Source organism: Bombus vosnesenskii, unplaced genomic scaffold (assembly GCF_011952255.1).
Source record: "Bombus vosnesenskii isolate JDL3184/JDL3185 unplaced genomic scaffold, Bvos_JDL3184-5_v1.1 scf7180000014579, whole genome shotgun sequence".
Lineage (NCBI taxonomy): Eukaryota > Metazoa > Arthropoda > Insecta > Hymenoptera > Apidae > Bombus > Bombus vosnesenskii.
The window spans coordinates 1685645-1700630 of NW_022883531.1; the positions used below are offsets into that span (position 1 = coordinate 1685645).

At 38.5% G+C, this 14986-nt stretch overlaps 1 protein-coding gene across 9 annotated transcripts in view; it reads right to left on the reverse strand.

Moving 5' to 3' along the window:
* Positions 1–14986, reverse strand: part of LOC117240145 (MICOS complex subunit Mic60) — a 34872-nt gene that overhangs the window by 19521 nt on the left and 365 nt on the right. For 3 of the 9 annotated variants that reach the window (XM_033506030.1, XM_033506028.1, XM_033506036.1), the window contains exons 2-10: positions 14780–14865; positions 14317–14394; positions 13888–14100; positions 13704–13789; positions 13431–13538; positions 13136–13346; positions 12638–13049; positions 12416–12550; positions 6946–7174 (exon numbers count right to left, since the gene is read on the reverse strand). In XM_033506030.1, the coding sequence (XP_033361921.1) occupies positions 6946–7174; positions 12416–12550; positions 12638–13049; positions 13136–13346; positions 13431–13538; positions 13704–13789; positions 13888–14100; positions 14317–14394; positions 14780–14865 (1558 nt within the window). The remainder of the gene's footprint in view (positions 1–6945; positions 7175–12415; positions 12551–12637; positions 13050–13135; positions 13347–13430; positions 13539–13703; positions 13790–13887; positions 14101–14316; positions 14395–14779; positions 14866–14986) is intronic. The other 6 variants (XM_033506031.1, XM_033506029.1, XM_033506033.1 and 3 more) reach the window with 5 other exon arrangements.

Below are 14986 nucleotides of genomic sequence, written 5' to 3' on the forward strand. Positions count from 1 at the left end.
CTTCGTGGCCGAGTTTTAAGAGTTCGAATTTGAGTTCATCTATGTCCGCTGAGTGGTGGATGTTGCGTAGAACCACTCGAAAAGGTCTTTCTTGTTTGAGCTGGTAAGTGTGAAAGTTAGCGTTCAAGGTCTTAAGTAGTTTGGTGAGTCTTCTGTATGCATCCGGGTTTGTCGGCAGAATTTTTACTTTGTTGTTGTTGATTTTGAGGTTGAATTCTTCTTTGGAGATATCTCTCTCTATGGACTTGATCATCGTTTGTATGTCAATGACATCATCAACAAATATTGGTGGGGGGGGAATTTCTTTGAGTGTCGTTTGTTTTTGGTGTTTCTATCTTTCGCTTCTTAAAATTTTTGGCGTCATTGGTACGGAGGGATCTGTTGCACTTTTGCCACGGAGGAGGTAGCGCGGAGCAGTTATGAATTTGCTCAGGAGAGCCTGGTCGTGATTCATGGGCCATCATCGAGCTAGTTAATTCAAAATGAATAACTAGTCGTGAGGCTATGAGGCTAGTAATTCGGGTAGAGGTTAGGAGCGTGGGATTTTTTTCTCTAAAGGATAGGAAACACTTGGCTGTGTTCATTTTCGACGGTTGGGCGACACGTGTTGTTTTACGAACTTCACAGAGCACTAGACACACGTCTGCACGCTTCGGTACTCAACAGCGAACTGACTACGGCTTGACAAGGGAAAGTTAGTTTTTCTCACGTACGATGCTTCCTACTAGCAACTTTCTATCGAGAGCGGCTAAGACCCTTCCTAGTCCACCAACCTTCATTTATCCAATCAGAAGCAATGTATACTGCCCTCACTTTCCTGACCAAAAATGTCATGAACAAATCCGATGGTCCCGTGCGCTAGACACACCCATCGCTAGCTTTCCTCCGACACAGCATCGTCACTCAAACTTACTTCTTCTACATCGCTAGAAAAGTCAACAACTAAGTAGAAAAAATCTAACGCCTAACGTCTAAGTCTAAGCACAACGCTAGAGGAGTATAACTCACATCAACTATCTAAGTCAGTTCTCGGGATCACCGAACATTCACTTCCTCTATTAAGTATCCTCTAGTGCTACGTCCACTAACATACTAAATTCAACTAGAGCCTTGCTCTATTGTGCATATCTATCTTATATTCGTGCGACAAGTTGTTATCTACGATTTATACCTACTCAACAGTGTAACTTAAGTGTTGGAAATATATAACTTATAATTCTGTGAATCACAGTGTTATACTAACTGAATCACTCCTATTATCTTAACCGAAATCAGGGGATCGATCAACTCGTGGTGTCGATTACTATAATCGTAACGGGAATTTACGATTCCCGTTGACGTCTCTCCTCGCGATTGCGTCTCCCCGCGATTGGTCGAAAATACACACGAATTTCTTCAAATTTCATAAAATTGCAAGAAGCAATTAACACATTCACTTAACTGACAGCTGCGAGATCGATAGATATTTTTTCTTTCCATTTTCAAATTACTGCAAATGCCATTCTAATACTATATCTGCAAGCAATAAAATTTGCGTGGCAGTGAATGGGTTAACAGAAAACATAACGGCGAAAAATATATCAAGCGAAACTCCTTGATACACTGCTTCGTAATTAAAATATAATATTAAAAAATGTAAATCCAATAACGTAAATTGACTCTAAAGAGAAAGACGCTGCAAATAAAACATCGTATCAACACAACACAACATTAACCTTTAATGATTTACCTTTTCAAATCGTTATTGTTAAACTCTCATTTTCATTCGTCCAATCCTTCATCTACGATCCGTCCCTTTATCCCCTTCTTTTCTTTAGTGTTCCAATATTTTGTTCTAACAATTTTTGAACTGCTCGCTTCTATATTTCATCCTCTGTTCCCATTTTACACCCCCCCCCCCATTCCCACCCCTCTATTCCTAAGCGCGTGACCTTGTTTCGCTCTCAACGAAGCGACCGACCAACGATGCAACAAAAGCGACAAGAGCGACAAAAACGACAAAAACGGCAAAAGGACGGATTCCGAGCCGACCGAATCGATTTCCCGTCGATATGAACGCGCGTCGCTCTCTTTCGGGGCAAACGCAAATGAGCAAATTCATTGAGCGCGTAAACGACCGTGTATCGAAAACAACCGCTGCTCGTTCGACCGACATTCAGATATACAGGGTGGTTGGTAACTGGTGGTACAAGCGGAAAGGGGGTGATTCTACGCGAAAAAAGAAGTCGAAAATATAGAATAAAAATTTTTCGTTTGAGACTTTGTTTTCGAAAAAAACGACTTTGAATTTTCGCTCGGTACGCGTGCACTTTATCACGTCTCGTTATAACGGATCTCACTGTAGATCGTTGTCTCGATGGAAAAATTAAAAAAAAAATTTTATTCTATATTTTCGACTTCTTTTTTCGCGTAGAATCACCCCCTTTCCGCTTGTACCACCAGTTACCAACCACCCTGTATAATTTTACTACGGTCTCGAAACGTGCCACTATCATCACACATATAATCGAATCTTAGTTTTGTGGAAAGTGCGCACGTTACTTTTTACAATATTATCGCGTACGTTGTCACGGACGCACACTTGTAGGCAAAATTTAGCGGTATCGACAGATTTTTGCGAATATCTGGAAAACTGGAAAGGCCCAGGGATGGGGGTTAGGTTTGCACAGAATCATGCCCCCGACAAAATTACTTAAAAAATTAGTGAAATCAGCGAGGTGAGCGAGACGTCGATATCACCTGTTTTGCATTCTGAGATTGGATAATAATATTGAATCATTTTACTTTAGAATTCGTAGAATTTAAAAAATTTTTAACAATTTGTTCCGTTCCCTCTTAAAATTCGTTCCATAATTGCTACACGATACATATTATTAAAGAAGAAGATGCGCATCCAATGTTTCATTTTTTACGACAGTTTTCTACGCCTGATTGAATCTGAAAATAGCGATGATTTACCGCTAGATCTGTAATACGTAGATAACGAGAGTAATTTTTAGACAAAGCGATACAACCTTTATAATAATAAATATAATTTCTATAATAATAAATGTGCTCCTTTGTCATTTTCCTTCTACTCAAAAAAGTTGTCTCGAGCGATTTATCTTCGCGTCAGAGTGAATCATCCGTTCCACGGTGACAGTTTATCTCTCCTCTCACGGAACAAAAGAAGGGACTCGATTGGTTTGCGGCTCCTTCAAACAGTTCAAATCCGGGACCCGCCTCGATTAATCTTTACCGTATACACCAGCAGCCTTCTCTACACGCTCTTTAAATCATCCCTTCGCACTTGCCCCACCCTGTATCATCGGCTACGAAATAGAATTGAACCGAACACAAAGAGAAGGAAGTGGAAACTTAAAATCACGTGCTTTGGATTCTCCATAGAAAGAAAGCTGCTCCTGATCCTGTTGTGCGACTGAAGGAAATAGCTTTAACGAGTTACGAAATCCTCGTTTCCATTTCTTTTACTATTCACGTTACGATGCTGTCTGTCGCTCTCTGATTCATATTTCATATTTCAAGCTCTGTTTACCTCTTTTATTATTATTTATTATTAAATATCGTAAGAAAATGTAAATTTGCAACGCCTGGCACGGCTGCCTGGCTGGCCTTCGTCACGACCCCTCGGCTGCGGGAAAAAGAAGCGTGTCAACACTATGTCACGGTGCTATAGCGTAGCAGGCTGCAACGTTCTGCGACGACGAGATGCCCAGTATATTGCAGTATTCTTTGTGAAATGTTCGACGAGGTCGAAAACAGGCGAACGGAACCGACACTTTTACGCGTTTCCTATCCACCCCATTCATCCTTGAATAAACGCGGCGTCTCGGACAAATCGGGATCCGTCTATATCGATAATAGATTATATTCCACCGAAATTCGCTTACACTATATGATATATATTTCTTTTTAATAAGAATATTTATTTTGCTCGTGCCATATGCGTTTATAGGAATAAGAAAAATATAGTACAAGTAACACCAGCAACTCCGAGGCAAGGAATCGAGATGTATAGAGAATACAAGAATGCAGAAATTCAAATTTCCAAATCTATCAAAATCGTGCGGGGAAAAAAGGCATTCGATCGATTTTCAAGCGACTCTTAAACACGACGAATGCGCGGTAACTCTTAAATAACAGCTTGCAGCAAAACAGAAGAGAAGAGAAGAGAAGAAAAGAATAGAGTAGAACAGTGCCAATTATAATTGCGACACGTTAATTGCGGTGCGTTAGTTAGGTGATTGGACGAGGGTTGTAAAATCCATCTCCCCGCGTCCAGGTCTGCCACCGTCTGTTTATCGTTTTCGAACTGTCCAGGGAACTATGGAGCGCTCACTCCGCACCGAAACTGGCCCGAAAACATTGGCATTATGCCGGCGTGGCATAGTACTGAGGATTTATTGTCAGTCGGTATAACGACTCGTTTGGAAACATTTTAGTCCCATATCAGGTTACACGACAAATCGCAGACATTCCTTGTAAAAAAATATACCTATTAATTCTATCCCTACCTAATGTCTAGAAATCTAATATCTAGAAGGCTTAGCCTTTCGAGGAATTACATAGCGCAAGGCGCAAGCGGACGATTTTAAACGGTGAAGACGAAAAGTCCCTCCCGATATGGAATGGGAAGATATTACTTCGTATTTCCAATACGGAGCAGGATCTACGAATTACGATACCGGAATATTATTCGTAACAGAGCGATCCTTTTCAGTTCAGTCACGTAGATGCCGCGGCAGCATTTCCATGCTCTGTTCCTTCTTGACCTGAGAAAGTTACAGCGGCAATAAGTAAAACAGATTTCCCAGAAACTGCTTCCCCAGGTAATTTAATTTAGTTAACGTTTATGTACTTTATTCTGGCACATATATATATATCGGAGATGAAAGAACACCGGGGCCTTTCTTTGGAATTCTTCGGAAAATCCCCAATACTTTAGTCTTTATGACTTAACCCGATTATAATTGTCCGAGATTTGTGATAGTGAGCTTCGGCTGGAAGTGACAACTAGTCTCTGAACGTAGCCGCGGTCACGGGATGAACGTTTTTACCTAATAGAGGTATAGAGTTGAGGTGTAAGTGTTGTCCGTGATAATTGTAGCGCTGGCTGTAGATGTCGCTGCTGGGGTACTGCTGCTTTTTCTTCTGATTTAGATGCGTGGAAGAAAAATCGGACTCTGGTCGCCGGGATTCGAACCCGGGTTCCGAACGTTCGTAACCTAAGGTGCTAATCATTGCGCTGCCGTTATCCGACACTAGTTAGTGTCGAGTGGCTGTATTTGCTGTTAAGTGCCGCCACAGAGTAACTGTATAGCTCTCATTAAAAAGAAATAGTTGTAGCGGCACGCGACAGTAAACCCTCCAACGGTTTCTGTCCCGTGGCTTACTATACAAAGACCCCATTCTTCGGACAAGATGATTGCCAGATGTCGATACATCTTCACAGTATATTTCCAGCTAGCCTAAGAAACCGCTATAAATCTTCTTCAACCACCAACATAGAAATTAACCAATTAGCAGCAACGCCAATTTCTCTTACTTTCTGAAGGAAGGCTTTTCTCGACGAATCCGATGATCTCGTGTCCTTAGACACACCCCATTATAGTTTTCCTCTGTGGCATCATCGGGACGGGAAATTCATTCTCTCTCGCGATCTCATCGACGAAAAGAGTAACCAGTGAATATTACGCGCCCGACTTAGATTTTGTGAGCACGTTCATCTATCATCCCGTCGACCGCGGATTCGTTATTGAACCTAGGATCAGTGTCATTAGTTTCTCGAGTATCTAATTACCACGGTTACTTGTCCGGTTCTATGATAATCGTACTTGCACTAGTCAATGTCTTCTCTATTGCATAACGACAACGTGTAATCCAAACGAAGATTCGTTTCACGCCCCTAACCCTAATTCTAATGTAAACCCGACATATATAAAAGTAAAAAAATCCCAAAGGAAAGGCCCCGATTGAATACAGATGGTATACAGAAGAAACTTCATCTTCCTTAATATAATAATTAGTTGATGATTAGCCCGTCAAAGCTAAATTCAAAATCCAAATAAACAACATTTCATACGCATCGAACAGTTACTTAATATTACTGTATTACTAATAGCAATTATTAGTTATTACTAATAATAACCATAATAATAACCATAATTACTATTAGAAAATATTATGAAAAACGTCTTTGAATGATGAATCATCTGAATCATAAGCATCTTGCATGTCTTACAACCCTTGAATCTTATAGAAATATACAATCTTAATGAATATTTTCCTCCTTTTTAAACAATCTCACATTTATGTATGAATATAGCGGAAGGTTAGATTAATTCTCATGAATATGCAAACTAAAAGTCCACGCCAAGTTTAAAGGAAAGTTGGGAATTTTGCAAGTACGCGAACCTTATTAAGGTGTGAATTCGATTGGGAAATTATTACCTCGTGGAATAAAAACCAGCTTATCGAAAATTTTCATTTTCTCCTGTGAAAAATCTAATTTTACAGTTTTAATACAGTTCTGCATATTGATACTTATCATAAATGTTCCTCCTTGGTAAGTTGAACATTTCAACACCCTACATCTAATTAAAATTCCACTAGAAAAATTTCCGCATGTGCCCCCCAAAAAATTTAACTTTATGTTTTTCAGTTTGCTAAACTTCCTATTTCTTCAAGTGTTGTGACAATATCTTTATGTTGGTCACAAGATAGCTTCAGTCATAACTCCTACATCTTATAAACTGTACAAGTACATACATATTTATCTTGTAGAGCAAAATGCCTGTGACCACAATATAAATTGTACATATAATATAATAATAAATAAATTATACATCATAATCATACATATAGGGAACGTAGCACGTTTAATATAAACACATGTACGTGTATAATTGTCTATATTCTCCAAATTAAGTTCAAAGAGGCACTCACCTTTCAGCGCAGCTTCCAAACCACGTAACCTTCCGACGATTGCAGCAAGCTGTGACTTATACTTTAACGAATCTTTCTCAGTTTGCTCGCTGAGTGCACGTTTCAACTTCCTATCCGCTTCCTGTTCCTTTATCGCAAGTGCGTCCTGAATGTGATCGGTGTGCACCTGCCCTTGCAGTTTCAGCTGCCGTCGTATCTCGTCCTCGAATCTTTTCTGCTCTTCCAGCAACTATGATCACCACGGCATAAAAAGATTAATCATTCTTCGATCTGTCTCCGACGATTTTCGTTTCTTATTGAACAATCCGTATCAATTTAGTAGTCCATTTATTTAGACATTTATCAAACTAAAATGGATAGAACGAGTCTCCAGCGAATACAATGGGCCATCGAGCGCGTTTTCAGTCGAAGCGAAACGTCCCACGTACAGGTGAAATAAGAATAAAATGAAATAAAATAAAAATAAAAATGCGTGAAAAAGGAAAAACGAGAAGACGGGGCGGGGGGCGGCGGGCAGCGAAAAAGTGAAAAATATGATTCTTGACACTCCGGCAGTGTTTCCCACATGTTGCACCGTGAAAATTAAGTTAAACGGACAACCGACTGCCCGCGTCAACCAGAAAGAAATTTGAAAAGGGCACAAGTTAAAAAAAACCGATACCACATATCGGGATCGAACAAATCCGCTGCATCGTTTTCTAATCTATTTCGAAAGATGAGAAACTGTCCGGTCCACGGCCACCTGCTGTGATAATTGCGCAGTGAAATGGAATCGAAAAAACCGTGCATATCTGAATAATTTCACACTCGTACAAAGCAACATCGCAGAATAATCTTCTCATAAAAAAGTCGAACTTAATACAACCGACTCTAAACGTCCGAAGCAAAATGCGTTTTACTGCTCTTGGAATCTGAGTAATTTCCCATTGTCCTCGAAACTTGCAGCTCTGAGTCCAGAGATAAAAGTTGGACGGAACCGATTCACAGATCAATTTCTTCTTCGAGAGATGCTTAAACGAAATCGACTCGAAGGTTCGGGTTTAATAACACGGAATCGAGTTTTTCACGATTGATACGTATTTCCGACCCATTTCCGACCGACGGAACGCCTGAAAAGATATCCGGCAGTGATAGTTTCAGTTTAGCGGGCGATCCACCGGTGTCGATGTCGATAGCCACCCGATTTCGGCGACGAGAATGCACGAGTCGATTATTTTAATATTCAACGGACGCCGATTCTTGCACTCGGGAACTTTTAAACTGACGGTGGGAAAAGCAGAGAAGTTTCTCGGCATGCTTCGATACTCCATCTACGAAATGAATTTTCTTCGAAATCTACCGCGAAAGTGGTAGGGAAATTTAGACGCTTCAACAATATGGTTGAAAGTCGAAAGTCAATAAACTCCAATGATGTTTCTTCGATGAAATTTCACGTTGAATTTATTGATTCAACGCGTATTTTTCTAGATTTGTTGCAAAATTTCGAAATATCAGGAGCGAAATATTTAATTTTATAGAAAATACAAGTTAAATTTGATCTAGTTAAGAAGCAAATTTTGATTTTACTTCGCATTGAAATAAATAATGAGAATAAGATTCTCGTGAATATTCCTTATTTATTCTTGATTCAATTTACGAATACTTATTGCACGTACTGTAAAATAGATTTATCACATTCCCAAATATTTCAACTGTTATTTCGTAGGTAATTATTGAAATCCACGAGCAAAGCCCAAAACTAATATCTGCTGTAACAAAATAAGATTCATGACATTAATAACAGCCGTACAGCGCAACCGAAGCTAGGAAAGGAATCAAGTAGTATTAAACCAAGTGGAGTCGGACATTCGATATTTTACAACTGTTCACGTACTGAACTGATTATAAAATCCATTCAATAAGATCTCCATATTTTCTCACAGTACTATAAAAGAAATTTCATTCGAAAAATAAGTTTTACGTAAAATATCAAAAGCAAAATATGTTTTATAATATTTAGAAAAGAAAAAAAACAGACATACTTTTATCCAAGGTTCAACATAACGTAAGAACATGACATACGAAACGTCCAAAGTAAAGCAGATACTATTTACGATATCTATAGTATGCAAGAAATTTCTCCTTCTTCCTTTTTCTTTTCCTCTTTTTTTAAATATAACAGCGTACACAAACACTTAAATTTTCATAAATATCTGCAATCTAATTATGTGTTAGTAAAATATAGCGCATTTGAGCGCGATTTTCCAGTTTAGTTTCAGATAAGCGTCCACTCGCTCCATTCTCCCGCTGTTTAACCTCAATTTTTGACCTTAATTTCAACAACGTTGATCTATATATCCAACTCTCATTTGCGAAATAAATCAACCCGGAAAGAGGCAGAGCAGAGAGGGTTCAAATTGAAATCGCGTTACCGGAGAATTTTTCTCTCGACTATGCCTGTGGCTGGTTCTAAATTATTCCACGCTGCATCCATGAAGTCTGGATGGCCCATAACGGGAGCAGAAGGCACACACGCCGATCGATATCGTTCGAACGGGGCAAAAGGGGGAAAAAGATCGAAAGCGTCGTCCGATCTGTCTGTGTGATCAGGCAGTTGTTCGATTTACGCACGCCCGTACCGAAAACAATGTTCATGCCTTCACCCAGGTTGCTAGCGCAACACTTGTTCAAGACGATACATTTACGAAAAACCGGATGTACGGCCTAATCTACGTTGTGCCACCATCTACCTTAAAGATCGCTCAAAAGCCGCAGCAACAACGTAAGAAATACGCTGCCTTCTTTTATATCGGTGCGTGAGGATGGAAATGCGCGTGTGACAGATACGATATATCGGCATCCAGTATGCATCGTTGTTGAATTGAAAATAGTTCAGTATAGTCGCCAAGGAAGCAAAGAAATAGAGTTTATTCAGAAGAGAAGGAAAAGCAAGAAGAACAGAATGAAAACTGTCGACTCGTGAATTTATAATCCATTGTCTATTTGCTGTTGTAATTTGAATAATAATTTCTCGAATTCGAAAGATAATTCCGTCCAGAGAAAATCGATGAAATGTGGTGTGTTTATCGAGACTTTTGGGGAATTGAATGGTCGGAATAATTTTTACATAATATTCGAGAAATTGAATATTTCGAACATCTAAAAGATTGAATCATTAGACCAGTTTTTGAGTCATTCTCTCTCTTTTCTCTTTCTCTTTTTTTTTCTCTCTTCTTTTCATGATTATCGCATTAATGTAATTTGGAAGTTGAACTTTGGAAAAGAAATTTTACAAACTATCCTCAATACCATTGGTAATAGTTCACCAACTAAAAAATTGCGAAAATATGTAGATACTAGAAAAATGTCGCATTCTTATAGGTTCTTTTTATCGCTGTAACACAGGAATCAGAATTACGTCACGACTGAATGTCGATGGTCCAGATCAATATTCAGGTCAAATAATCATCAGGCTTTCTGTTTGGTACCATTGACGTCAAAATTCAAGCCCTACGTGAATGTTTAATTCATGAAGGATGGATGTTTAGAACACGCGCAAACAAAGGAGAATTACAAAACACCTTTCCACATCCACACAGGATGTGGATGCTAAACGCACGATACTAAAATTCTCGCATGAAAACACATACCGTGGTGATTTGTTGCTAAAGAAAATGAGGTACGTCAACTCTGAGCCCCTCGTTTACTGAAAATTGAAAGCCTTTGAAGAGACGCGTATAATGTTAACGCGAAGCTCTCCTGGACGGACAGAAGGAATACTTTATGCGCAAATGTCAAGTAACAATTTAGTAGGTCCACTCTTTCATCGCGATCAACTCGTCCACGCCACTCTATAGCAATTTCTGTCAAAATTCTCTCTTCCTGTCGTCCAGACTACCCTATCTATCCCTCTGTGAGGTCACGTTGACAATTATTCACGACTACCTAAATTGCCAGTTTCTTAACTTACATATTCTTTCTGCAATCTCCCAAATCTTCGAATAAGACCGAAAACAGCGGATTCTCGACTGTGTATTAAGTCCTTGGCAGGATTTCAAAGTCGTTCGAGGAAGAAATGATTTCATCGATATTACAAATCGTGTTCCGATCGATCGAGCAACTTTCAAAGCTTCCAAATCGACTTGAGTCTCTCAATTCTCGGAAGGTTTATATTTTCGATTTTACGAGTCGCAACAGAAGCCGTCGTTACAATAAAAGAAATCCTGACCAAGGACATTTCATTTGCAACTAAACTGTTTCGCGTGGCTAAATTACTTTTTAGATTAAACGTGCGATCAAATGAAATGAAATTTTTAAGATATTGCAAATTTTTTCAAACATTCGTATTACATTCATAGAAATGTACGATTCATTAAATAATAATGTCTTTTGAAACAATTCTAATATTTTCAGAATTACAGGATTCGGGTACATGGCACTAGAATTTATTTCCTTAAAATATGATACAAAATACTTTTAAGTACACAAATTTAAAAAAAAAAAACGAATTTTCAAGCCCCTAAACAACAAATGTTTCAATTGAGAGTAAAATATGTACAATGAAAATAATTAAACCATATACGTCAGCGTGTAGTCAGCATACGTCCAATCGATGCACAATCGTCCTAAATTTTCTCTATGACCCAGTCAGATCCGTTAACTTGTATCCCGAATGGAATCGAGGGCAAACTCCGAAACGAACTTCGAAATGAACTCCGAAGCGAACTCCGAAGACAACTATAACGATAGCAAGTCATAGTGATTCCTCTGAGCGAGAATATCTCGGTGTGACTAGGCACGTGTATACCGGATATACTGCAAGGTTAGTCTAAAGAGATAATATTGCCTACCACTAGCAAAATATTGGCGGCATGCCAAATGGAAATAGGTAAAAAGTCCGAAGGATGGCAACATGAACTCTCCAACTCTTTTTCCACTCATCATCTTTTGCCAAATAGACAGATATACGCCCGTATACGTATACAGAGATACGTAACATTTTCCATATGCAATCGCACAGAACGACCAAAGTATGCGACGGAATGTGCCATCGCCTTTTCTAATGTCATATTCTATTCGTTATAATCATGAAACCGTGTATACCCACCGTTTACTTTCACGAGGCAGCTACCGATTCAAACCCTCTTCATATTAATTTATTGTTATCTTGCGGGGGTTATTGCCGACGGCGTCATTACCTTCACGCGTGTTTCGTTAATTTCCCACGGGAAATTGGTCACATAATTTTCAAATGGACTACGCCTGAGAATATAAATTTGAACTGCACGGTATTACGCGTGATAATACTATGATTTAATATTTTCTTCAGTCTCGTTGGAAAGTTTTGCGTTATTTCTTCCAGATTTGTGATGGGCTAATTAACGCGACCGTGATACCATACCACAGGCACATACACTCGTGTGTTTCATTTGGACATAAGGCTCAACTATGTATATATACGGAGATTTTAGAATGGAAGTAACTCTCTTACCTTTTTGTTAAACTCGTCCTGAAGAACTTGCTTCTCCTTGTCCAGCTCGAGGCATACCAAGGCGTCGAGTCTTTCCTGAGTCGCTACATCGCCCGATGATTTTAATGCTGCCTTGAGTTTACTCTCGTTGACCGTCTATAACCCGACAAAATATAGAACACTTACCGATTTTTACACTCGAATATTTGAGTGACTTATATAATATCTTATACTAATATTTACCCTCATTTTTTCCAATTCCTTTTGCAAACCATTCACTTTGTTATACATGTGTAGAACGAATAAGTCAAAAGCGTCTTCGTCGATGGCCAATTTTTTCTCGTGAATGTTGATATCGGGGAAGAGTATCTGAAGTTCTTCGTTGAGATTTTCACGGGCAGTTCTGACTTGCTTCCAGTAACGCTCGGCCATATTGCTACTTTGTATTTCCATTTCGTACTTTTTCTTCGCTTCGTCCACGTCATCTAAGATTTTCTTGATATTTCTTCGAGCGGCAGTTTTCATGTGTGATGGCGCCTCGAATTTAGGGTCGTCGATTAAATTATACATCTTTTTCAACGAATCGAGTGCTTGATTGGCATGGTCTTCCGCCTCTTTAATGGCCTCCCTCCTCTTTTCCGTTGCATCCTTTAGCCTAGAATTAATAAATAAACGTTTCTCATTTAAGAGAACATATAATTACTTTATTAATATAAAGTAGTATGCATGAGAAAAAAATACCTGTTCCAGACAGAGCTACCAACGGTGGCGTTAACACTTTCTACGACTTTTATCACATCTTGATTGTAATCTTGAATAGCACATGCTGCTGTTTGATAGGCTGCGATAGCTTTGGACGCAGTTTCGCCAGCAGAAGTTTCCAGTTCGACCAGATTTACTGGCATCAATTCCTCGGATACATCCTTGGCAGGTGGCTGAGGTTTTTCGGCCACTGAGAACATAGCATGCACGTTCATCTTCTGTTATGTAGAAAGATAAAATTTGGTCACATAGAATTACACGTTTAAAGACCTACCGATTTCGATTTCTTCTCCTTTTTCTTTACTTAATCTTATTTCAGTATAAGGATCGTTATTAGGTGGTTCCTTCTTATCAATGAGTGGTACAAAAACTGGCTTTGGTGCTATAGTACACATGTTATTATCAAATGTTAGTAAGCAAAATAGTAATTACCTAGTCCCTGTTTTAAATAAAACAATTTTTTTTATATAGCAAAACTCTACATCTAAGGCGATTAAAAAACGAAGGAAAGGAAGGAATGGGGTTAGGGATTATTAATGGAGCTCACGTATATAGTCTTCAAGGTTCGCGCAATCTAATCTTTTCTGACCTGATTCCTTTTGTGATTCTCCTCCAAAGATGGCACTTAATAATCTAAAATAAAACAATACTTAGATTATTCTCGATTATTATGATATAATTTACGTTATAATTTATATCACAAATTCAAATAGTAATAAAGTCCAACTTACGTTTGCTTTAACGATTCAAAGAATGTACGTATGAATTCAAAATAGGACGATTCCTCCTGAAAGATGATCTGAATTGTTTTGTCTGTACCAGGTACCCAACTTTCAAGATTTGCACGGAATTCCGGGTTATGCTTTGCGTAAAACAATACACCCGATGCTCCTATTGCCATGGCAGTTAGAGTTAGCAGTGTTCTTGAGCCTCTACTTTTCTCGCTTTAATAATAAACATTGCGAAACAGATTATACTTATTTAACAAACAGGAAAGAAATTAATTGTGGAAAGAAAACTTATAATCATTTACATATTTACGCTACATTCTATAACATTTATTTTAATTTTTAAAGACACATTTCATATTCAACATTTTTTTAATGAAAGAAGATCATAATTTATTATGTAATACAATGTAACAATACTCTCACATAAACCTTGAATACCTCTTTGTTGAATCCGTGGAATACCTATGTCCAGATATTCTGGATACAAGCTCCACATCCTTGGAAAATCTAAAACATACGATGCACACGAAATGACACGTTGAAATATATTGTATAATCGGTATGAATATATATCACATGACCATTCAAAATGTATAATTACATAATAAATTTGCTCTAAATGGTAATGTAAAGCGTTCAAATACGAAATCTACGGAATAGAATATCTTGTCAAATATAACCTAACCTGCACCTAAATGGGAGTTAAATTCAAAATACACATATGTAGATTGGATAGCATATGCAGACTTCCACTTGATAAAATGTATCACGTAAGGATTCAAATAGAAACAACAATACAAAGTATTTTTCTCTTCTAGAAACTCAAACGATGACAAGTTTGACAATTGTGGAAATGAGTTTAGAAAACAGGCGGAGAAATCAATTCGCTTACCTACATTCCGGGTCGTATTTAACTCGTGCACGTGTCTCGTAACATCTAGTTGTCAAATACAGCCTAGAAGATCCATGCTTTTTGACCTAAAAGACCAACAGTGGCGGTGAAATCGCCTGGAATTATGTAAGCTCCTAAATATAAGCCATCTTGTCACACGAGGCAGGCAACCTTGGTCTTTGCAGGAATATTCACTGACAACTTGCG